Source organism: Homarus americanus, unplaced genomic scaffold (genome assembly GCF_018991925.1).
Source record: "Homarus americanus isolate GMGI-L3 unplaced genomic scaffold, GMGI_Hamer_2.0 scaffold57980, whole genome shotgun sequence".
Taxonomy (NCBI): Eukaryota; Metazoa; Arthropoda; class Malacostraca; order Decapoda; family Nephropidae; genus Homarus; species Homarus americanus.
Window position 1 is genome coordinate 2,064,173 of NW_024716703.1, and position 27,285 is coordinate 2,091,457.

The following is a 27,285-nucleotide window of genomic DNA, read 5'->3' on the forward strand; positions in this document are numbered from 1 at the left end:
CTATTATTTTTAATTAATTAAAAAATAACTAATTGTAAATATAAAAGATGAATTTAAACTACTTACTGAGGATGATAGCCCGATATGATTAACGTCCATATGGAAGGCACCCAACTCTTCAGAGGTAACTAAGCAGTAATCATTTCTGAACTCTTACAAGCATTACAATCTATTAATACCATACCAGCAACATTTATTTTAAAATCTACAAATAACCCGATACAAATGATGATTTACAGATAAATTTCTTTTCACATCTGTGTCTGTTAACATCGTCGGCAGCATTGGAGCCAAAAGTTGAACTCGTCACTGTAACCACCAGGCTACCGGGCCAAGTTGTGAGGTGATATGGTTGCTTTTCAACTCGTATTTTTGGGTAGATACACATAACTTTCTTCATTTATTTTTACGCAATTACATGTACATACTATCTTACATATCCTACAGACAAAGCAAATGTCCTAATGAATGGAAAACAGCATTTGTCACTCCTATCCCCAAGGTCCCCATCCCACAGTCCCCTAGTGATCTCAGACCAGTTGCCATTACCCCCATACCCAGTCTACTCTGTGAGGCAATATGAGGACCTCCTCTACATCACACTGCTTAGTTAGCTTCCTGGATTTTCTGCACAAAAACCTGGAGAAACGTAAGACATCACTGGCCGTTGCCCTTGTTGACTTCAGGAAGGCGTTTGACCTTGTTGATCACTGCACTGTTATCAACAAGGCCATTGCACTAGGGCTGCCCACCAACCTGGTCTCATGGCTCACTGATTTCCTGAGTGAGCGTCGTCAGGCATTTTTTTTTTTTTTTTTTAGGTTAAGGTGGGGAAAGGATGGAAGGCATGCTGGGGCTCAAGGCACAGCCAGACATGAGGGATGGAGAAGTCACAACATATAGTCGTGGGGGGAAAAGTTGGAAAAGAAGTTTAATGAGTTAAATAGAGGGGGACGACACCCCTTGTTTTACATATTACAGAGTTTGTTGGCTAACTAAGCTAACCTAGGATTTAGAATGAGGTTGCACAATGGTTATTTTAGTAGACAATGACTAGATTGATTTTACAATTACAAGTTTATTAACATCTTATACTGTATTACGTTATGGACTCACTTGATTGTGACTTGTTGAATGTGAATTTACATCATCTAAGTTTTAATCTAAGGTGGATCACTGTGGCGGACATAGATGGATCGCGGGTTGGGTTGTTGTAGTGCGGGCAGACTCCGGGGCCACCAGGCGTGGGGTCTCCCTCCGTTGATGTCTTCCCCGCGTAGGTGGTCTGGGCTGTGAGGGTCGTCCAGGAGCTTGTCCCAAACCTTCTTCCCTGGGCGATGGAACCTGAAGTTGAGGGCTTCTGTTTTATTTCTTAGGTGGATGGTTTCCACTGTCTCCTGGTAGGGTGGCGCTTGGCCACTGGCTGACCTCAAATACTTGTTTTGGAAGCTCTGTAGTTGTTGTAGTCTGGTCTTCCCGAGTGTGACGAGTGGTATAGATGGGTACTCCAACACAGGCCTCACCAGCGCCTTATACAGGTGAACTTGTATCTTCTCAGGCATCAATTTAAAACGTTTTAATTTGGCTGCGGCGACTTTGGCTTTATTTAGTCTGTCCTTCACGTGGGGAATGATGCCCGTCCGAGAAATGATGAGGCCGAGCAACCTGCCTTGTTTAGAGTACTCAATCTCTTCGTTGTCAATCATCAATGGGGCCGGCTTGAATTTGGCTATGGGTATGACCTCAAATTTCGTTTTGTTTGTTTTTATTTTCCATTTATTTTCATACTCCGAGATCTCCTCTATTGCCCGAGCAGTGAGTCGCGCCATCCTTGCTGCGAACCTTCCTGGGCAGGTGACGATCTGTGTTACATCGTCGGCATACATGACGTACTCGCTGCCGACGATTGGGGGTGGCAGGTCAGCCGTGTAGAGTGTGTAAAGGGTTGGTGAGAGACAAGAGCCCTGAGGCATGCCGCTTGACAGTGAGAATTCTTCTTCAAAATGTTCTTGCATCTTGATTTTGGCTCTGCGGTCCATAATGAAGTTGCACAGCAGGCGCGTCAGATTTCCGGGTAGCCCCAGTTGTATGATCTTATACTGCAGCCCTGCGTGCCAAACTTTGTCAAACGCCTTGCTGACGTCCCTCAGTACTATATTGCACTGCAGGCGGCCAGTCATGGCATTGGCGATCTGCTCGTAGGCCTGAGCTATGGCGGTGGATGTGCCTCGGTACTGGCGGAAGCCGAACTGGCGGGGATTATGCACGTCTTCGTCCTCCAGAAACATCCGCAATCGCTTGTTGACTATTTTTTCGAAGATTTTGGCAGGTACCTCTAGCAGCGATATTGGTCGAAAGTTTTCGACTTTGTTTGGAGGCTTCCCTGCTTTTGGTATGAGGCGAATAACGGCGATTTTGAACATCTTAGGGAAGTATCCAGAGGCGAGGCAGGTGTTGCATATATGAGCAAGCCTCTCTATCATGTTGTCGGGGAGTTGAGCCAGGATCTTCTTGTTAATGTGACTTTGACCAGGTGATTTGTTTTTAAACCCTGTTATGACGGCTGACACATCTGCAGGAACTATGCGCTCCGTCAGGTAACTTCCATCCACCAGTCTAGTGAAGTCAGTCCGTGGGAGCAGCTGGAGCAGGTGCTTATGGTCCTGCAACTGACCTAAAATGTCCTCCTCAAACTCCCTGTCGAAGCCCTAGTTCTCCTGTTCACTAATGGTAAAGATCTTTCGTAAATATCGCAGATGTAGTTGTTCTTGGTTTTCTTCCTCGAATATTTTTACGTTGTTTTGGTCGAGCAGGTATGGGACCGTGCTAGAGGTGGAACCCATCAGTCGCTTGATCCCTTTCCAGAATGCAGCAGAATTGTGGTAATTGTTGGCTGCCTCCCACACCAAGGCAGCCCACTTTTGTTCATGTAGACGTTTGCTCTCATGCTGGATGTCCGTCTGTAGCTCTCGGTACCGGTCTCTCAGCTCCTGCGTCCACCCGCGGATACTGGCTAGCTGTCTCACGTGAGCGTACTGGACACTGAGCTGCCTCAGCTGGTGACTAGTGTGAGGATGGGGAATGGTCCTGTAACTGGTGGTCGGGATGTTGTTGTCCATCTCTGTCTTCACATCTTTATACCATTGTTCGACCGCGTCGTCGATGTCATTGGGGCTGGCTTCTTCCAGGTTTCTCCCCTGCTTGAGACTGAGAGACACCTTGAAGGAGTCCCAGTCTGCCCATTTGAGGTTTGACCTGATGTTGGCGGGGATCATAATGGGATTGGATGAGAGCGTCACGACGACTGGCAGGTGATCGCTGGTACTGATGGGTCCGGCGGTAACGTGCCTGTTCAGGACGGCCTCGTTGTTAGAGAGGATTATGTCGGGTGTTGTGGCACTGGCACGTCTGATCAATGTCGGGAAATCTGGCCCGAGGTGTTGCAGTTTTCCCCTTCTGATGTTGTCATACAGCGCCACACCGACGTTGTTCTCATTACCGTGTCCTAGTATGGCGTGGCGCGCATTTAAGTCCCCTATGATGTATGTTGGTTTTCTGTGGCGTAGCAACTGGTTTAGGTCAGGCAGTAAGGTACCAGGGTTCTGTCTCCACATTCCAACACCTCACCTGCGGTGTTCCCCTGATCAACGACGCTCTATCGGACACTCCTCACAGGTGGAAGTATGTGGATGACTGCACTGTGGGGGTTACAGTGGACAACATCTCACCGGACTACACATCGCTACAAGGCACCCTGGACAGGCTACAGGCATGGACTACGGAAAACAAGGTCACCATCAATCACACCAAAACCGTAGTCACGCATTTCAATACCGCCACCACTCCAGTGCAAGCTCCAGCAGTTACAGTGGGTGCCCATCCTCTCCAGTTAATGCAGTCTGCCAAACTCCTGGGGGTAGCTATAGACCACAAACTGGACTGGAAGGCCCATGTAAACAACACAATCAAGGCAGCCTCGTACTGACTCTACATGCTACAACGACTCAGGTCAATTGGGGCACCCACGCCAGAGCTGAGAACTATCTACAACGCATTTATTCTCCTCAAATTAACATATGCGCCACCAGCCTGGTCGTCTTCTCTCAACTCAACCCAACAACGTCGGCTAGAGAAGGTACAGAAGAGGGCCTGCAGAATCATGCTCGGTGCAGACTACTCGGGCTACAACAACGCTCTCTCCATCCTGGAAATGCCATCCCTCAGTGACCTCCACCACCACGCACTAACAGGATTTGGCAGTGGGCTACTGCACCATCCTCGTCATCGCCACCTACTGCCATTGGCAGTCCCCCGCCCACCTCGCGCAGTCTGCCACTACAAAATAATTCAGCCCATAAGAGCCCGCACCATCCCATCTATTGTTAAAGTAATAAACAGCTCCTGATTCATGTACTGTACAGCCCTGTAAATGTATTGAATGTATATTATTATGTCTAAATCACATGTAAGTTTGTATATATTCAGCCACCGGCTGCAACCCTATTAATAAACCGATTATTATTATTATTATTATTATTATTATTATTATTATTTTCATTATTATTATTATTACATATTATGAAAAAAATTAAAAGAAATGATTGTCACAAGAGCAAACACATAAAAGGGTATAAGCATTATTTCTTTGCACCCAAGCTAGCTGGCTCAGTGGGGGTGGATAAGGGCACAGAGTGTGGGGGGAGCATTACTAGGGACTTGGCTGAGGTAGCATCCCTGCTGGTCTGCATTGCTATAGTGAAGCTTGGAGTGCATGCAAATGACGATTTTGTTAAACTTTCATTTGGCTTTTATTTACTGGTTTGGCAATACATTTACTAGTACTGTATACAGTATACTATTTTAACAAACCTATGGCTACAGGAGGAAAATACACAGAATTTTTGTTTTTCTAAATACTCCCTGCTAAAATGAGGGGTGTGTCTTTGTGCCATAAAATATGGTAATTCATGCATATTCCAAATTATCAATGTTCTTAAAAAGTAAAAGTTTGATAGTCTGGCATGGTAAGTAACTGGAAAACTTAGGTATCTGCAATGTTTAATATCTCCAAATATTCAAAACCTGAATATCTAGAATATTTTACTTATTAATGAATTCATAGTTTAAATGTATACAGTATTTACAACATCCATTACTGTTAACAAAACTTATCATAGGGGAAACTCTTGTAATTGACATACTCATATCTGATACTGCCGAGATCCACTAATTGCCTGATAATAACCCTATTACGGTATTTCTGTACAGTATAATATACAGTAAAAGGACAAACTTAACACTGAATACATTTTACTCAATCCAATTTTAAATGATACTGACAAGAGTGCATTGATGAAGCATAACAGGGATGAGTACCTGTACTGAAAAATGGCAGGTCAGGGAAGGGGTTTCAAGTGGCTCATAGAGGCAGCTCCCCAAACATATCACCACAAATATTTTAAATGAAAAATTTCACTGGTAGCTAAGTTCCATACTGTCACAGCTCTGACAAAAAAAATATGTAACACAGAAATAAAATATGATAATTCACCAAGCCATATACCTGTGTCATATCAACCAATGAAAAATAAAACAAGTTGCTATCAAAAATGAGTTAAAAGAGTTTCAAACTGAGAAAATTGTCTGCTGATATTTCAACATTACTATTTAAAATACCAATTTCAAAACACCTAATTAAGTTTTAAATAAGGCTGAGCAGAATATCTAGAACATTTAAATGTTCTGGGACTTTAAATATACTTCCTTGATTTTTTTATTTGCCCACACAAATTTAAGAGTTAATTTGCTTACCCAGTTTTTTAGTTATGGGAACTGATAAATAAGCATTTTATGTCATTCAAATTGATAGTGTATCATCTCACAGATAGCTTATGTCCATCTAAATGCATTTTACCATCACCCTTTTCCATCCAGTGGCATCTGAAGAACCCAGTAAATTTTCCTTGCTCTGCTTAAGATATCAGTTTTATACAGATTATCAAGTCAGGTGAGAATTGACCAAAAGAAATAGGAGGGATCAGCTGTGACATAATTAAAGCTGTAGCACACACCTGGGATTTCTTAGCAGGTCACATCATTGTGGGAACAGAAAAGTTAGGATCAGCTCAGCTGTGATGCCACGATATGGCATCAGATCAAGCATATAAACACAACCCCCCTCACTCCTGTCACCCCAATGGTTAACAGACCTAATTTATTAAACATGTTTGGAGAGGTGGTGTCATGCTGCACCTAGCAAATTTCCATCCAGGCATTTTCCTCTCAAAATATTAACTTGTCCACCAGACACATGGGTATGAAAAATCAATTGTCTGGTCCCAAGTCTGGGCATGTCCGAGCTGCCGTACACTGCTAATCTACACAACCTGCGGTAAATAATTAGCATTTTAACTTTACAGAAGCAATTCTGAGCTACAAATGGCCTTGAAAGAAAAGCAAATCATGTACACTCGCTCCAAAAAGGTATATTTACAGAGGGGTCCGATGAATTTCAAAATGAACACAGCGACACCTGTTGACTTGGTAAGGTTGTCAAAATCCTTCATTCATTGTGTCATTTAGTCTCGCGCAAAATCGTAAAGAATTTTTGGGGAGTGAGTATACATGCACTAAAGGAAACATGAAAAAAATGGTTTGAAGATATAAGGTTTAACAAGAAAATGAAGCATCACCAGTATGTTATCAGAGATGTCAATTATAAGCTTCATAGGGAAAAAGAGCAGGCTACAGCCAATCAATGAATGTGCTGGTGTAGCATAAAAGTACTGCAACATACAGCTAACAACATGACAACTGCACACAGGCAGTTCTGCAGAGTATAAAGAACTTGGGAATGACATGCAATTAAGTAATAGGTACAAACATTCCTCACCTTCACCCTATGATCAATTTTGGCATAGGTATATAAAAGTTTAGTATTCTGTAGAGCTAAGGTGTTGTAGAGAGATAAGTCGCCCTCAAGGCAGGCACGCCGGATGGAAAACTTAACGATGGGAACCTTAGCTGTAGTAATGGCAAACACATGGCCACACTGACGATATCTTTTCAGTTTATCTGCTAGGGATTCTATGATCTTGATATGATCGATATCCTGAAAAACAATAACAAAATTTTAGAAAAATTTAAAATATCTTTATTGCTCTAATATTTATACTGGCATTTGCTCTTTAAAGGGAATCTTAACTCCAGGAAAGCCTCCAATAATGATGATTCTACTAACGACAATTCATATTTAAAACCCTGGTTAATTTAGGACCCGATTCAATTTACACCATTATTTTATTCGTATTTAAGAAAAAAATAGAATAACAAATAAAATAAAATTACATTTTCATATGTATATTATAACTAAATCCCGAAATTTTATAAAAAAAAAAAATACCGTGTACATGGATGCTGCCGGGCTGAACAGGAACAGGAGAAAAACTTTCTCAGGCTTCTTACAGAATTTTCAAAATGAGCAAAAGAGCAAGTGATGGTAGTGCTGGTTCAAAAGCTAAAAGAATGTGTATAAGACTAGCCGAGAAACTAGATGTGTTAAAACGATATGAAAAAGGCGAGAAGTCTGTGGATATTTCACGCGCTTTGGGGATGGTGGAATCAACAGTGAAAACTATCCATAAGAATGAAGAGAAAATTAAAGAAAGTGCTGTCTACAACTCTGTTAAGTACAAAGAAAGTTTGCCAAAGCAGGAGTGGGGTTATGGAAGAACTGGAGAGACTTTTAAGTATATGGATGGAAGATAAAAATTAGAGGCATACTCCACTGAGCATTTCAATGATCTTAAAAAGAAAGTAAAACTGAAAAAGCTAAAACCGAAAAGTTCAGTGCTAGGTTTAAAAAAAAGCCACGGGTTACATAATTTAAAAGTCACTAGTGAGGCAGCAAGTGGTGATTTATCTGCTGCTGCTTATCCAGAAGAATGTGTCACCTGAGTAGAAACTCAGACAACATCATTGGCTGTGTCCTTATGTTTTTTAATTTACCGCCATTGGCGAGTAGAATTTTTGTCTTACATTCGTAAGCATTAATTAAAACATATATGAACAGTAATGAGTGGTGCTTTCTTATTCTTATGTAGAGAAATGATGCCCTGTTTTGACGTGTGAACCCTTATATACGTTGGCATTGTGCATTCCATTTCGCTTTTTTTCTTTACTATTAGTTAACTATTTCTATTGTTCTATTTATTTACATTAATAATATTAATTAAAACATACATACAATAAAATCTCGATGATATGAGTAGATACGTTCCTTAGAGTCTGCTCGTATAGCGAAAACTCGTATAATGGAAGGAATAATACATGGGTTAAATAAGGATGCATTCCCGAGCACCGAGTATGGCGATGAGAGTAAATAAATGCGATTCAGTACAAGCAAACAAACTGGGATAGCAGATTTAAACATTGGAGAAGGGAGAGGGTGGCTGGGGGAAGGGAGGTAGGGGAGGGTGCATGCCTAGCTGAGTGGGTCACAAACATGTCTCTGTGCATCTGGCTGGGGGGAGGGAGGTATGGGAGGGGTGCGTGGCATGGCTGAGTGGCTCACAAACATGTCTCTGCACATCTACGTCATGAGAGATGTCACAGATCACGTCACTGCTTGTTCCGCCTACTCTGCTCGGGGGAAACTGAGCAGCATTGTAGCCAAATTAGACTCGTCACACAACCACCAGGAAGGCTACTGGGCCAAGCTGTGAGGTGTTATGGTTGTTTTTCAACTCGTATTTTTGGGTAGATATACGTAACTTTCTTCATTTATTTTTTACTCATTTACATGCACACACCATCTTAAATACATATCGTGAAAAAGCTAAAAGAAATAATTATCCTAAGGGCAAACCTGTACTCAAATGTACTAAGTTAATTACTAAAATTTTTGTCTAGTGCAAACTATGGGACGTTTGTACTCAAATTAATCACTTTTACAAGAATTCCAGCAATGTAAGTTATATTCTGCCAAGTCAATTGAGTGACATTTTAGAAGTGAAAACTTAAACTCTCTATATTTGACTGATAAAAATGCACTTGGTACCCTTCATTACCCGAATGTGTCAACACCTCACCTCACCCCACCCCCTCCCCCATTTTCCCAGCCAGGGTAAAGGTAGTTTTAAGCTTAAAGTTTGGATCTTACAAAATGTCAGACTAAACTTAGCAGAATATAACTTGCATTGCTGGAATCCTTGTAAGATGGTGATTAATTTGAGTATAAAGATCACATAGTTTGCAAAAGATATAAATTTTTTAGTCCTTTAGTGTAGTACATTTGAGTACAAAGTGAGTACAGTAATATGTTGCTCAAAATTATGGCATTTTCACTGGTGTTACGCTTTTTGTATCATCGAGCAATATCACTTGTATAGCGAATATAATGTGCAAATTTCTCAACCTCGTATCATCGAATTCTCGTATAACGAGATCCCCCTGCATTCCTATTTTAACACTAATTTTACTACAGCTACAATCAGGGTCTTATTTTCTTAAATTTCATATGTACTGTAGAACCATTGTCATGGGTGTAAAAACTAACGAAAATAATGGCGTCCAGTCTCCTCTCGTGTGACTACACATTATTATTGATTTATTTTGAATAAGATGCATTAACAACCATTATTTAAAGATAATAGTTTAGATTTTTCATTAACTTTTATTTTTTGGTGGAAAAGGGGGTAAAAAGCCACACAAAATATATGAAAAGGTCACACTAGGGAATGCATTTTATTATTATTATTATTATTATTATTATTATTATTATTATTACAGTGACCCCTCATTTAACGAACACCTCGGTTAACGTAATTTCGATTAACGAACTGCCTTCCATAAGGATCTTCAATTCGGTTAACGAAAAAAAATTCGGTTAACGAAGTTCTTACGAACCGACCTCAACATGTTTTCGCTTGCACTGACCGGGCAACCAGCTTTAGTATCAGTCCGCCAATACATTAATCGGTTCTAGGGCTTAAATTCCTTACTATTTTAGTAAATATCAAGAAGTTTATACTATTCAATAATTTTAAAAGTTTAATATTCAATTTTTTAGTCATTTTAACAATTATTGAACATAATTGAAGGTAAAGTGACTAGTTTAATGCGGCATCCAGCCTCTTAACACAGCAAACAGGAGTTAGTCTCTCTCTGTTTTCACTGGAGGTAACATCTTGCTTGAGACTCTCTTCAACTAAATGCTTTTTTTCTGTGTTTCCAAGCAAATTATTGGTCATTTTGAAATATATTTTACATATTGACAATATATAATGCAGTGCAGTGTTGATTTAAAGAAAATAATCTTGAATTACACCAAAGAGAGCTAAAATTTTATGGGTGAAATGGTGCCATGGGGTGACTTCTCTTCCACCCCAATGCCTTCTCTTCTTCCTTCTCCTCCACCCCATTCTAAATCCCATCATCATCATCATCATCATCAGGAGCCTTCTACATACACACCTCAAAGTAAGTGAACTTTTCTACCATTTTTGTTGAATTTAGGAAATTTTCGGTGAGCTGGAACCAATTTCCCAAAAACCCATTGAAACAATGGTTTCGGTTAACGAACTTTTCGGTTAACGAACGACCTTCTGGAACGGATTGAGTTCGTTAACGGAGGGGTCACTGTATTATTATTATTATTATTATTATTATTATTATTATTATTATTATTATTATTGCTTGATTTTAATGGTAATTAATGATTCACAATATGATGATTCATCTTACACTGCAATATTAGAGGACATATTACTGTTGTTATTCGAGGCTTTACTGTACTGGTCCATGAATAAATGAAAGAAAATATGCGCGCACACGCAAGCACACATAAAAAGCTGATTATGAAAACTGTAACTTTAGGAACACTTTTATAGTAATGAAACTGAACAAAAATGATTAAGGAAACCCCATTCATAATCGAGTTGGTGAGAGGGAGACTTGTTTATAGTGTATCAATCATGGTTACAGGTCCCAACACAGGCTTAACCCTCAACAGTTGTGGCCGGCACTAAGTACACAAATTATAAAACTATTTTACCAAAACCATAGCCCATCAAAAAGGGTATTAGAGGCAACCACTACAACTAAAATCTGAAAGGTAATTGAGTCTTCACACCATATGTAACCAGTGCAACCTTGCCTTCCACTGTTCACTGTAAGTCATTTCTGGAATTCCAATAACCAACTCAGTCTAGATGAACTTCACTGAAAGGGGAGACAAAATCAGAATCTTCTTGTCACCAACTGTCAACAAATAGGATTTTCATGATCAATCCATCCTTTCTTATTAAGCATCAGTTCAAAGGTGACTATATCTGTAACCCACTATAAGAATGGAGGAAGAAAAAAGAAAGCTCCAATTTCTGTGACCTACATCCTGTAAGGGATAGATATTAAGCAGCTACAGGACAGTGCTACCTTACAATCCTATTGCTCACATAGTTCATCAAAATGCTTGTAAATAGCAAAATTGAAAACTATTGTAACCTTCAACATGAATGGACACCAAATATATTCTTTACATAGAAGTTATCTCTGACTTCCCCAAGAACATGAAGCCACAGAGTGCAACCAAACTGTGTAAGGCATACATACATCTTCCTGAAGAGCAAGCTTTAGAAGCTCAACACTCAGATTGTGAACCAAATTTAGATTGAGTTCAGAACAACTGTGGATGCCTAACAAAATCAAATAAAGCAAGAGAAAACCAACAAATGAATCAAGAAACTATTTCCTCCCCTTAGCTGAGAGAAAATGACTCACCGCTCATGGCTCAATTTAGCATTCTAATTCTTAAACAAAGTTACAAGTTCTATTATGTTTTCCTAGCTGAGAAAATCACCAACCAAAAAATTATGACTTCAAGAGCTATTTCAAAAGATTCCCGTACAGGTATCCCTCCCTCTACGAATGGGTTATATTTCTGAAAAACAAATCATTAAGTGAATTTTTGCATAGCAAATAAAAGAACATATGGGAAAGATAAGGTTCAGTTCCCCATGACAAGAAAACCCTAATATCATACCCCAAAACAATGAAATCATTTCGTGAATCAAAAACTGAAAATATAGTGTGTGTGTGTGTGTGTGTGTGTGTGTGTGTGTGTGTGTGTGTGTGTGTGTGTGTGTGGTATGTTTTGAAAAAGTAACGTGACTGGCCCGCACAAAGAATTACACTACAATATTTACATTAGCTACAATGTCCATACAACATAGTTGTGAGTACGGTGGATTAACAATACTGTAGGCAGTTGTTCTAATATTGTAAGTCAATTACAAGGTTACCAACATTGTAACTTACAAGTTGTTCTGAGTATCCATCCCCAGATGTAGGTGTATTTATATCTGGGGAGACTAGTATATTAAAAAAATAAAATACAAGTTGTACAGTCACCCACATAATTATATTCGTAAACACCTTAAAGGTTAATATGCCCTAATTGGTCTGGTAATACTGCTCAACTGCACGTCCTGGTGTACAATAAAACTCGACCTATGTCTCCCTTCTAACACTGTGTTGTATTTCCTTCATCCCACTGTCTGTTTCGATCATAATGACCATCCAGCAGTCGACAGCCAGTAAATCAAAATGATGACGATGACTTCAATGTCTATACAGTCCTTGTTATTAATCCAGTAATTGTCAATCATCATAATATTATTATACAGGTTGTACCTCTCTAGTCCGGCAACCTCGGGACCTGACCGGTGCCGGACCATGGAAATTGCCGGACCATGGAAATTCACCCTTTTCCCGGTTAGATAGTGACTTGTGCTTATGCCTGGAAGCACTAGCACCACTTTCTCTGCATCATGGTCTCTTTGAAGACATATTGAAGGGTTAAATGTCGTATAGTAGCTTCTCAAATTTCGCGAGTTTTTAATTCTTAACGTATTTTATTGGAACACACAAAAAAATAAATAAATAAAAATTTTGACGGCGGAAACTTGAATTTCGACGGGTTTGAACGGCCCGCCAACGTGCAGACGACGTGCATAATCGTGTAAACAGGGTCATTTCTCTTATGTACAAAAGATTCATTATTGTTTATTACTGAATGTCTGTTTTATTGAATTAATGTTTATATGTGCAAAATGAGCAATACAATTCATTAATAATACGTAGAACATTAAAACACATGAGGAAATGACACAGCATTGTTTTCGTTGATTACAAAACCAGTGACTGACTGGTTCTACATATAAAACTGAAGAAAATAAGACCTTGGTTGTAGCTGTAGTAAAATTAATATGGTTGTTTTAAGTAATGTTATTTAATGTTAATAAATGGAACAATAGAAGTAGCTAACGATAATGGTAAAGAAAAAGAGAGATCGCACATGTAAGTGCGCATGCGCACACGTGAAAACATATCGTCATTACTTTACATAAGAATATGAAAGCAACACTTATTTACTGTTCATATATATTTTAATTAATGTTTCTGAATTTGTTTTTATTGAATTAATGTACGTGTGAGCAAAATTAACAATACAATTTATTAATAATACGTGGAATATTAGAGGAGACGAGACGGCTGCCGGCATTGTTTATGTTAAAGCTTACAAAACCAGTGACTGATTGGTTCTACATATAAAACTGAAGAAAATAAGACCCTGAGTTTAGGTGTAGTAAAATTAATGTAAAGAATGAATATGGTTGCTTGAAGTACCTGTAATGTTATTTAATGTTAATAAATGGAACAATATAAGTAGCTAACCATTAATGGTAAAAAAAAAAGTGAGACTGCTCGTATGTAAGTGCGCACATGTGAAAATATATCGTCATTACTCTACATAAGAATATGAAAGCAACACTTATTTACTGCTCATATATATTGAAGGGTTAAATGTTGTACTCTGTATAGACAAGCAGAGAGAGAGAGAGCAGCCGAACTGCCGGATGTAAACAAACCTTAATTTCCCGCGGCTTTTTTTTTTTAAGGGGATTAGCCCACCCAGGCATAGGTCACTGACCCACATTGGGGCCTGAGGGGCAAAAATTTAATACTCCTGTAATAATAATAATAATTCAGATAAAAAAAAAAGAAAAAAAAAAGCTGCCTATCTACCTATTGGACAAACTAGAATCGTTCCGACCACGGGAGTTTCCGGACCACAGAATGCCGGACTAGAGAGGTACAACCTGTAGTAGTTTTATTATAATTACTAACTTCAATTTTTATTTGTCTTATGCTCTCATTATATCAGTTTAGATATAGGTTACAAAGCAATATTAAGTCTTACTACATCAAAGAGGAGAATTAGGCTTAATGATATGGTTTTTATGCCATTGATCAACAAATCTTTCCTAACTCAATATCATCTTTTTTCCCCATACTTCCTTTCTATTCTCAATCCTCTATCTGTCAGTCCACCAAGTTATCACTTTCTCCTTGCAACACTAAGCTTAACCTGGTTCTTTACTGAAGTCACTATCACACTGACCAGATTTACTGTTGAGCTTCTACATGTTCACTATTTTCGTGGACCATCTAATCACATAAACATCTAAAGACCAAATGGCCACGGTCTTCCAAAATTATGAGACACCTTTGGACACCCAGGGAAATAATGGTGTCATGTGAGGTAAAATACTTGGTAATTTGTAAAAAAAATATATTTCCCAATATTTTACAAAATTAATTACCATATTTTACAACATATAAGATGCACTTTTTTTGTCTGAATAAACGGCTAAAAAGCATCAGCCTGCATTCTATATATCAAGTTGCAGTCTCCCCCAAGCTATTGAATCCCCCTGTTGCTATCTCCAGTAGGCATAAATTCTACCGAATCTAACTCCAGAATTAACCCTCTAAAACAGCGCATCATTTTCACGATAAGACCAACTTCACGGTGACACAAATTGAGTCACCAAACATTAAAAAATTCACCAAATATTAAGTTTTCAACAGAATTGCATCAAATTTTGATGCCTCATAGTAGCAAGTAAGTTCTATCAAATACATTAATTGGCAACTCCCGGGGCCCATAGGAAGGGAAGAACGGAACGATAAATGCGCAGTATTATCTCAGTAGTCAGAACGTGAGTTTGAGCCTCGTCCATTTAAATTCCCATAACTCCGTGCAGGCTGTCTCAACTCCTTGATTACAGTGTTTACCCTACTCCCTGAAATAATTTATTTTTAGTGTTAGAGAAGCGAAGTGATGGTTGTGTAAGGAAAAATTATTTTTTCATATTTACAGGGAAGTGTTTAGTTTTCAAAAGCCGTTACCGTATCAGGCAATACAACCTCGTAATAGTGACAATACCTCGAAGAGTCTCTGAAATAAGAGGATTTTCTAGATTTACATGAATTTTATCAGTACCATTCTCTTCGTTATAGTGTTAGCTACAAGATGCAATATACTTTATATCGACATATAACAGGCACAAAAAAATCCTAAAAGATAAAAAAAAAAATACCATTTGAGAATCAGTTTTTTGCTATTTTCTCAAAAACTATTGGTTATATCAGAAATCTGATTATTGCATTGGAAAGTTCATGAAATTCTGCTTCTAGCAGTACATAGTACTTAACCCTCTCAACCTCAGAGCCTGAGACTGCTGTGTGTTGCCAAGCACATTTTATGAAAAATAATGCAAAAAAATAAATTCTAAATGAATTATTTATAGGAGATAAGTATTATGATCAGTAAATATATGCATTATTGGCCATCTCAGACACAAAGGCAAGCGAGAAAATGACCCCTAAGTGCATAGTGACAGCGAGTGCTCGACGTAAAAATAAAACTTCCCCTTATTTGTCTCGTCACTGAAGCACCACGGAAGAATATAGAGGGACAATATGTACTTTATCTTATGTATTTTTTATTGTTTTATTATTTATAAAGGTAAAAAATTATTTTTGGAAATGTTGATTTTTCTCGTTTTACCCCCGTGTGCGGGGTACGGCCATCGCGATCCTAGCCCGGGGCGTAGGGGTTAATATAGCTAATGGCAACTATCCTAGAATTCACCTTCAAATGACCTCCTATCACACATGCAATACCAGAAATGATTTTCTCAACCCCAAATTAGTAGAAATTGATATATCACACAAGTTTGTAACTCAAACAGTTCACAGGTTGTAAAGTATGCCTACAATCAATATGGCGGCCAGTGCCCATCTTGGATTTGAGGGTTAAAATGGCTGCCAATTGTCAAAGTAACCCCAAAAATGGATTCTTGACCCTAAAATTAGCCAGGTTCAACTAATCACACATGTTTCTAGGCAAAATGGTTTAAAAGTTAGAAATTGCCTTCTCTTCAGGTGCTAGTTAGCATAATTTATGCTAATTAGTGGATTCTATGCATAGAGACAGTGTCTCTTTGGATATATTTTTTCCTCTTGCCCCAAGGAACACTTAGACGAAGTGGTTCCTTTGCACTATGAAATGCAGCGATCACCATTTTTTAAGCCCTTACCAAGACTACTACAGTATATGTTGCTTTGGTGGTTGAAGATTGACGACTGCACTGAGCATTATTGAAAGATGTTGGTATGCTGTCACAAGGTGGGATAGTGCCTTAATATGCCACCTATACTTCACCATCCATAAGTTTCCCTGCCCTTTCACCAACTTTTCTCCCACCTTACTTTGTAGTCTCCTTATCTGACCAATCCTGCCCCTCTCCCTTCTGTTTCCATCCAAACTTCTCTCCCTCACCCCTGCCCCTCTTACTGAGACAAAATATCCCCTTACTGTGTTCTGCTTAAGTGCTTAATAGGAGCCTTTTTTATGAAAAATTATTAAAAATTATGAACTAACTATACACACACTAGGCCTGACTGGGTCAAGTGCATCCTGCCGCTAGACACTGCCTGGGTTAAGCTTGCTCACAGTATCTGCAAGAGTACAATCCCCACCACGGGGGGGGGGTTATTAGGTGGTTTCCCGATATGCCTACACCTCACTCTTGTCCCTAAAAGGCATAGCAGTGTCTCAAAGTTCTAGAAGCTGCCAAACTTGATCTGTATTAGACAATAAACAACAATCAAAATCATCGTTATATAATTATAATAGTACCAGCCAGCAACAACTTGTATATTTATCCATAAAACAGATTTGTTGTTGTTTTCAAGACCTAACACTATTCAATTACAGTGGTCCCTCGGTTAACGAGCGCCTCAGTTAACGAAATTTCGGTTAACGAGTTACCTTCCATAACATTCTTAACTTCGGTTAACGAGCAATCCCTCGATTAACGAGTTTCTTACGAGCCGACCTGAACATGTTTTCACTTGCATTTGGCAGTCCACCAGCTGTAGTATTAGTCCGCCAATACAGTAATCGGTTCTAGGGCTTAAATTCCTTACCATTTTAGCAAATATCAAGAAGTTTATACTATTCAATAATTTTAAAATTTTAATATTAATTTTTTTAGTCATCTTAACAATTATTGAACATAATTGAAGGTAATGAAACTAGTTTTATGCGCACCATCCAGCCTCTCAACACACCATACAGGCGTCAGTCTTTGTGTCTTTTCAGTGGAGGTAACATCTTGCTTGAGACTCTCTTCAACTAAATGCTTTTTTTTTTCTGTGTTTACAAGCAAATTATTTGTCATTTTGAAATTTATTTTACATATTGACAATATATAATGCAGTGCAGTGTTGATTTAAAGAAAACAATCTTGAATTACACCAAGAGAACTAAAATTTTATGGGTGAAATGGTGCCATGGGGTGACTTCTCTTCCTCCCCAATGCCTTCTCTTCTCCCTTCTCCTCCACCCCCATTCTAATTCCCATCATCATCATCATCATCCAGGAGCCTTCTACATACACACCTCAAAGTAAGTGCACTTTTCTACCTTTTTTGTTGACTTTAATCAATTTTCAGAGAGCTGGAACCAATTACCCAAAAACCCATTGAAACAATGGTTTCAGTTAACGAATTTTTCGGTTAACGAGCAACCTTCTAGAACGGACTGTGCTCGTTAACCGAGGGACCACTGTATATACACAACAAACGTATTAAAAACATGAATGTAATAACGTCACTTAGATAACGGGTTATTTGGGAATTCTAACAGTTCTCTACAGGAAAGTGTTCCCAGATAATATGACCCACATTAGAACCATAAGTGTGTGTGAATACTTGTGGGTAACTGTACTTCTGCCTTTTCATTCTAACCAGTTTGTAAGATATTTAGACCCCCTCTCATACATTTCTAAACTTCTGATTTATCTGCACAAAGAAAAACTGCTTTGTTGTCATGTATGTTTCCCAATATCTCTATATGCACACTGCATTACACTCCAATAACAACTTGCAATTCCTCAGCTGCATCAAGTAGAGCTATATCCTCATCAAACTGCAGAAACAAAAGTGTCTGCTCCATCTGACACAATATTAAGTCCTGTTACACTTCCCCAAGAACACCATGCCTTATCATAACTTATCATTATTATAGTAGTAGTACTGTAGTCAATACAACAAGAAATAAAAAACTCACATCTCCTGAAGGATTACCCTCAAAGGTCAAGCATATATCTAAATCAGAACGCTGGAAACCAAAACCATTTGCGGATGAACCAAACAACTTGAGTGTCACTCCATGGAAGGACTGGCGAATATAATTCTCCAGGTCGGCAACTATTCTATCCCTCTCTTCAATTTCCTGTACAGATGGCTCAAAATCCTCTGAAAATTCAAGTAAGTTAATAGGTTAATTAATGATAGCTCCATTATACAGGCATGAATCTATTTAACTGCATTCAGTATATATTTCCTTTCTTCCTTTACCATTATATAATGCCAAAGTTGATCAATGGACTTTCCACATAATTGGAGTGGGGTAGCCAATATAATGTGAAAAACTAGGTACACCCACTATATCATAGCCTAAGTCCTTATATACTTCTAAAATCACTTAATTTCAGACAAAAGAAGAAATAGAATGACAAAATACAATAAATGAAAGTACAGTAAAAAAAATAAGTCATCAGGTAAATAAAATACTGTAAATTTCAAGTTTAACCCCGTTCGTATCGGCGGGCATTTGTAAGTCGGACGTTCGAAAGTCAGGGACCCCCTGCACTCTCACAGTGGTTTTTGAGCCCTCATTTTATGCCATAACCACTTGAAAAAGGCACTCCTCAACCCTTAGCTTTCTCAATGCCCACACTACTTCATGTGATGCCCCTTCTCTACAAATATGTAGAACAAGTTTCTCCACTTCCCTAGATATCTCTCTTGTAGCTGCCTGACCATAAATATTGCCTCCATATTACCCCTACCAGGCATAAACCCAAACTAAATTTCATTTATATCCACTCTCTCCATCATCAATATCTCAATCACTCTTCCCAAAACTTTTATAACCTGATCTAGTAGCTTCAGGTCCCTGTAGTTCCCTTGTAAGTACTGTAAGTACGACATTCCATCATGAAGTTTTGGTCAATTTGACCACCACTGATACACCAACATAACCTGAAGCTTTAAGCATTTTTTGCAACTATTCCCAGAGCTTTCAGCCGCCCTTCCATTCTTCATTTTGTCAACTGCTTTCTTCACCCATTCTCTTTCAATCCTTGGGTATGGTTCTGTTACTAGTGCAGTAAATAGCATATTAAATATAGTCTATACAAATGATACTGCTCTTATTACAGATAGTGGAAAGGTGTTACAAAAACTGGTTCATAGATTGTTGGAAGAAGGTGAAGAATATGGACTAAGAGTTATAGCTGTTAAGACGAAAGTACAGGGTAATGATTTTTTCCAAGTCAGTAATAAATCCTAAAATAAAAGTTATGGTTGGCAACAAGTGGAAAATTATTTGAATACTGTAGTTGGGAAGTAATATTAGCTGTGATAATATAGGTGCAAAAAACAAACAAACAAAAACAATATTTAATAATCTAAGGGACCTTAGAAAAAAGTTGTTGAAATGCTATATATGGTCAGTACTGCTGTGTGGGTTATAAGAATGGACACCTACAGACGACACCTAGAGGAGGTTAGGGATCTTTGAAATGTGGTGCAAAAAATATTATTACAAATAAAATACACTAATAGAAAAAAACGATAAGTACTTTAAGCACTAAGATTGACAAAAGTGTTGAGAAAAATACTCACAATTGATTAAATAAGGAAAATGAGATACTTTGGCTTTATAATTAGAAATGGGGGGATAATGGTAGTCATATTAGAATGCAAAACTGAAGGCAAGAGGGCCAGGGGAAAGCAGTGATGAAATAGAAGAGAAATTAAAAGCTGGTTCATCATGGATGCAAAATCTGGGTGAGTTGGTAAATGCATTCCCAAAACATGAAGAATGAAAGATTGTGGGCAATAACCCTGACATGGCACTATGATTGATTGAGGAGTCTGAGATGCAAGTGAACCTGAAGCCTCACTAGCCGTTGAGGTAACCATTGAACTTAGTCTTTATTTTACCCTGCCTTGGTGGTTAGAACTGCTTTGCAGTAATTCAAAATAATCCATAATGGCAGCATAACCTAAAGCAATCCCTACCTTTAGGGTGATCTTGTTCATAAAATTTCACATGCCATTCAATTGTAACCTGTTGGTTATAAAACATCTGATTTTACTGCTCTCAGTTTCTGACATGCCATTCAGTAGTAAGCTCAAAAGTTCCATACCCATACAAAAGCTGGAATAAACAATCCTTCGTGCTGGCATTTTTCATATTTACCTCACATTTACAAAGAATTACTAAGACTCATCCAGCCAGCTCTTACTTATGAATTTCACCTTTTAACTTGTTTTACCACTGGATTGAACACAAATCCTGTCAAATATCATCTTCAAGTCAATAGTACAGCACTGGGATATAAAGATGAATAAACAAAAGTTCTAGGGTGTACTACTCATTGACTGATAAACTGCTAATTGAATAAATGCATAAAAATTGTGTCATCTTTTTATTTACCTGTCAGATGTTCAAAAATGGCAGTGAGTTGATTGAGGAAAAAACTATTCATGGGTGACAGGCGCTTGAGGGGTGGCAACTCATCTTCACGACAATCTGCCTTACAATGTCCTTCCTTCTGACATGACCCACATATTAGAGGTGGTTTCTGCCCCGATGTGAAAGTCTTTCCATCAAATCTAGTAGATGGGCAAATGACAGAAAACATGTAAAAAATTACAATTATTGTAAGGAATAATCAACCACAATCCATGAAATATAAGAAAAAATCGTAAACAACAAAAAATTTAAACTTACCTCTACAAGTTATTACTTTCTTTCCTGAGGACCTCACACCAGATCATTTACACATTATTTTCCACCATTTCAAGCCCTTTCCTGCCAAAATGCAGTATGGCCTAAATGAAGTACAAATACACATGCACAAAAACATTCTTCTTTCATTGGTGGCTAAAGACATTTTTTACTGCTGTAACAGATGTGTTCTGCAGTGGTAATCTCTTTCCACAAACTTTCAAATACAGTAGAACGTCGATTTAATGCGAATCGATTTAAGATTATTGATTTAAAGCGACACCCACAATTAAGGACAATGTTTTAATTTAAAGCGAATCTTCCCTATTTTGCGAGACTCAATCAAGGCGCATCATATCTTAAATTTCGCGCCTAATGTTTCCCACCAGACGCGTCTCTGGACACGCTACACGGCTGCCCGCCACCCTCCCACACCCTCACGCATCCTCAGTTCTCGCGCTGACGCTCCAGTGAACGGACTTACCGGTACTGTGTGACACTCTCTTCTACCACGTGTATCAACCAACGCCATTATGTCCAAGAGGCCAGCTACTACATCATTAACTACCCCACAGGCTAAGAAATCAAGGCAAGCAATTACACTGGAGCAGAAAATCAAGGTGCTGGAAGCACTGCAGCATGGAAATGGTGCTTCAAGTGTAGGATGTCAATTTGGACTGTCGGAGAGCTCTGTACGCACTATAAAGCGAACAGCCGTCAGTCAAGGCGGGAAATATAACTGTGAACAACTTCATACTTCAGTGATTCTGAACTTTTAAAATGTTAGTTTTTGCATAATGTAGTTTTACTGACATGTAATTTGTCTTAGTATGCCTTATTGTAGGTAAAAATAAGTATATATTAAATGCATCCTCCGAAAGCGTGAATTTATTACCAAAGTTTAACAGTTAATTCAAGTATATATGATTTCTGATAAACTTCCTACGTGCTCATGTTTGAAATAATGAATGTTTGTATCTTTATATGATTTAGCTAAACATCTTTCTCATCGGAAACGGTCATCCCAACGATTATGAATAAACTATTTTAGAAATACATCATTACTTCAGGACGAAATTGAACAGATTTGCAACAGCACATCAGCTGTAACTCTTGCAGAGAGGTCGGAGCATCTTTTCTCAGCTGGGAAAAAACGCACTATAGCCCACTTCCCCATAATGTTTCTGGGTACTGGAAATGTTTTCCTCGAGTCTAAACTACTGGAATCTGTAAATACAGTTCTAATTAAGTTAGAAACTTCATTTCTTTACTATAATAATCCATGTTCTGAGGGGGGGTTGTAAAGGGACAACTTCCTGTCGTCTGGCATTCAAACCATAAGGCGTGGGTGACAGGGTCTGTGATGCACGACTACATGTTCAACTATGTGTCCGGTCGCATTCGTCGCTATAATAAGGAAAGTAATTTTGATGATAAAGCTCTGATGGTGATCGACAATGCACCAGGTCATCCAAAAGCTATGGCTGACTGGTGTAAGAATATTAAAGTTGTGTGTTTGCCTCCCAACACCACGACTTTGCTGCAACCCAGGGACCAGGACGTTATCTCTACATTCAAGGTGCTCTACACTCAGCGTATCATGGAGCAGCTGATTGAGGGGACCGATGGAGAAGGGAAACCTACAATCCGGGAGTTTTGGAAAAAACACTACAACATCAGGAAAACCATAAAAAAAACATAAATGATTCATGGGAGGCAATAACACAACAGAACATGAACGGTGTGTGGCGTAAGCTGTGGCCCGAGTGTGTGCACAACTCCGCTGGTTTCCCTTCAGTGCCTGCAATGAGGAAGACTATTGTGACTCTTGCAAAGAAGGCTGGATTCGATGAAGTGGATGACGCTGACGTAGAAGACCTCCTCGACTCTCACAATGAAGAACTTACCAATGAAGACCTGATAGAACTGGAGAGGCTTCAGCAGGAAGAAATGCAACTGGCAACGGGAGAAGATACAGATGAAACTCCAATACAACTCCTCACTGTATGGAACCTAAGGAAGCTGATTCTTCATTGGAGATGGTGATGGATATGGCATTAGAAATGGACCCTAATGTTGACCGAAGTTGCACTATCATCCGCAATGTCAAGAAAGACATACGAGCATACTACGAGGTGCTTGAGGAGAAGGGGAAGAATGCACAACAAATGACTCTTGATGCATTTATCATGGCCACACCTTCAACCCCCAGTGCACCAACCTCCCCACATACATCCAAACATAACACAGCTTTTAGGCAGTTGCTCAAGACCAGTGTAAAACCACAGCCTTCAACGAGTGAACCACAGCCTTCAACCAGCGGAGAACAATAGCATTCAGTGCAAATTGACAGCGATAATGAGCATGAGGTGGCTGATAACCCTGGCAGTGATGATGAGAGCGAGGTGGCTGACGACCCTGGCAGTGATGATGAGAGCGAGGTGGCTGACGACCCCAGCCTCCTCTCACCCCAGTAAACCTTCACCCTCTCCCCTAATGCCAACTTCAGTAAGCAAGCAACACAGCATAGCAGAGGTAAATTAACAGTCTACATTTAAAACTTAACTCACACACCTACGCACATAAACATTCACACATTCACACACTCAAACATGTAAAGTATACTGTACTTGTAAACATATACGCCTAATAAACTCAAAGTGTTTGTTATTGATGTTTATTTGATATTATGCCCTTGTTTCTTAATTTATTTTATGTTCTATATGTATTGAGTAAAACAAGTGTTAAAATCAGATGGCCGTGACCACCGTGATGCCCGTATCCCCCCTATTTACAATATTTCTTAAGGGAGAAATTGCTCCGCTATTCGCAATTTCAATATTCGCAACGAGTTTCATGCCCGTAACCTTTGCAATAAGTGAGGCAGCCCAGTACATTACTGTATGTGAAGGGTACTGGTAGAAGAATTTATTTGAAATATACTCCATAACATTCGATACCATAATATCCTGACCAGTTTTTCCTGTGATAAAAACCATAATTTTGAGCAGCATATTACTGTACAGTAGGGTCGGGATATATCTCGTGATAGGGTCCAATGTTGTTCGCCATATACTAAATCACGATTTATAATTACATGTAATCAATGGGGAAATAGGGTTAGGTTCTGGAGGCCCCAAAAAAGTGAATAAACTCGACTTAATGAAATTCATTTTCTGATTAACTAAAGCACCAATGAACACTAGACTCGGGAACAACAGGCTATTTCAATATCAATATCAAGAAACACCAGACTCGGCAGTAGACGCCACACTGCCACACTCACTTGACAATCCCACACCTACATAAACAAACACCAAAAATTATAGTTACAGTATTAAATCTTTTTCATTATCTTCACTTCACTTTTCACGTCACTAGCAACTCATTTACACTCACCTTAGAAGTCGTAATCTGCAGCAGTCTGGTGCTTTCTCGTCACTCACTCAAGAGAGGCTGAGCAGGCAAGTGTGAATGCATGGGTGAGCAGCCACGGTGGCGCCTCTGGTGAGCAAATAACGCAGTTGTTTGCCATGGCGGTACATTTGAAATATTTCCTGCCCGATTTATCCCGTGAAATAAATAAATTTATAGCTAGATATTGGAAAATTTCGATAATTTTGGTAGTAACGATAAAAAAATCACTATAAAAAGTCGTGATATATACCGACCCTACTGTACTCATTTTGTACTAAATGTATATGTACTATGCTAAAGGACTAAAAAAAAATTCTCTTGTACAAATTATGAGATGTGGATACTCAAATCAATTGATATCTTGCAAGGACTCCAGCAATGCAAGTTATATTCTCCTAAGTCAAGTCTGCGACATTTTATAAGAGAAAATTTTAAGCCTAAAATAAAATTCATCCCAGTAATCGTTATCAACCCATCTGCTCCCCCAGTGCTGGCTGGGAGGAGGGAGGGGGGGGTGGAAGGTGGGGTGTCGACAGCCAGGAGGGAAGATTAACACTTACTCAAGGATTATGAAAGCCAGGGCGCTTAATTTTTTCGCTTATAAAATGTCACTGACTTGACTCAGGAGAATATAACTTGCATTGCTGGAATTCTTGTAAAATAGCAATTAATTTGAGCATAAACATCCCTTGAGTTTGCACCAGACATAATAACTTTAGTAATTAACTTAGTACATTTGAGTACCGGTTGTGATAATTTGTGGTTGCAGTTTCGAAGCTTCGTGACATCACTAGTGTATAATGCGTCTCCATATGCCCTGCTTTATTCATTGATCAGTTGTCTAAGTGCTAATGTAGCCCAATCGAGCCATCATGCACCAATTAATTTTAAAATGGAAATTATAATGTAAAATGTTATAAGACAATGGTTTAGTAGTGCTGTTATGTTTGTGCTGTGTAAGTAAGTGTCTTGGCATGTCACCTCACCTCTTGACTCCTGAACAACCTCTTCATCAACTTCTTCAAAACCTACAATGTGCTTGGCAAGCACGCACGCATGCACGCACGCACGCATGCACGCACGCGCGCACACACACACACATCCTTGACCACTGTAGGGTCAAGACCTATTCAGGCACTGCTCCTGTTGAGCAGCGGTCCCCCTTGGCCATGTCGGCCCATTCCTGAATTCCCTCTCCCCAACCCATCCTCACCACCGGGATATCTACATAATCAAAAGTGACAATTTCATTTTGGAAAGAAGTGGGATCAGTGTTGAACAGTGTTTAAGCCAGTGAATTCAGCACTAGAGAGTACCAGTAAGAGCCGTGACCCACCTATGAGATAAGCACCCCTGGAAACCGACCAACCATCTTCTGACCAGGTGGTGCTAATCTGTCCACCCTGGGAACAATAGGGGGCCGGCTATGCACCTGACTACGAGATAAAACAACATCACCGAGCAGAGAGAGTGAGGTACTGTGACACCACCCCACACCACCTGATGTTTCCATGACCAAGTGAGATCCTTCATATCAACACCCGAGGACGAGTTACTACACCACGTGAACACCACACCACCTGGTGTCTCAATGACCACTTGAGGTCCTTCGTATCAACACCCAAGGACGAGTTACTACACCACAGGAACACCACACCACCCAATGTCTCCATGACCACGTGAGGTCCTTCATATCAACACCCGAGGACGAGTTACTACACCACGTTAACACCACACCACCTGGTATTTCAATGACCAGCCCAGGCCCGGGCCATTAACTGTAAACTATAATAATTTGTACAGTATGTTCAATTCATGTTCCTTCTTCTTTCAGTAATGGAAGCTTTTGTTAAATAACCCACCTACTCCATGTCTTTGTATGTAATAAATCATTTTTGTCCAATGTATATTTTCAGCCTTCGGGCTGTAGAACTTTTTCAATAAACCGTTAATTATCATTATTATTATTATTACACACACACACAAGCACGCACGCCCACACCTTTCTGTTTACTCACTCCATATTTTAAAATGTTATGTAATGTAATGCTGAAGGGATACAACTTTGCTCATTTATACTTATCACAATCTCCCTAAAAATATTTTAGCTTTCGTGTTTATTCAAGACATCTTTAGATCATGAGACCCACTAACCCCCCACCCAAGAAAGGATGACCTGACATTCCATTAGGTCAGTAATATAAGACCCCTAATCCCCCACCCTACCTCCACCTGACATTGCAACAGGTCAGGTCCCCAAAAAATACTTTAACTTTCATCTTTATTTAATACATTTTCAGAAAATTCTCTTGATTTTCAACCCCAGAAATTTTTTTCCTAAAGCCAGAAATTTTTAGAAAAATTCCAGCTTTGAGAATGATTTTCCGAGCAAATTTGAATTCGGGCAATGGGAGATTTCCGGGTTTGAAGGATTCTGGTTCACGGAGATATTACTGTATTTCAAAACAATCTTACCTATCAGGGTGATGGTAGATGTATATTGTATCCACAAAAGGGAATTTTTTATGCAGTTCACACATGTGATACTTACAAGTTTGAACAAGTGAAATATTGAAATATTGTAAAATAAATTGAACACTTCATAAACACTCATATGGAGACTTATAAAACACTCCACAACACTTTTCATCACT

General features: G+C 39.1%; 1 protein-coding gene across 3 annotated transcripts in view; it reads right to left on the reverse strand.

The window, feature by feature from the left end:
* LOC121858225 (terminal uridylyltransferase 7-like) overlaps positions 1-27,285 on the reverse strand; it is a 114,201-nt gene that overhangs the window by 34,664 nt on the left and 52,252 nt on the right. For all 3 annotated transcript variants that reach the window (XM_042354509.1, XM_042354510.1, XM_042354508.1), the window contains 3 exons: positions 20,921-21,099; positions 18,482-18,669; positions 6,893-7,111 (listed from right to left, as the gene is read on the reverse strand). In XM_042354509.1, coding sequence (XP_042210443.1) covers positions 6,893-7,111; positions 18,482-18,669; positions 20,921-21,099 — 586 coding nt within the window. The remainder of the gene's footprint in view (positions 1-6,892; positions 7,112-18,481; positions 18,670-20,920; positions 21,100-27,285) is intronic.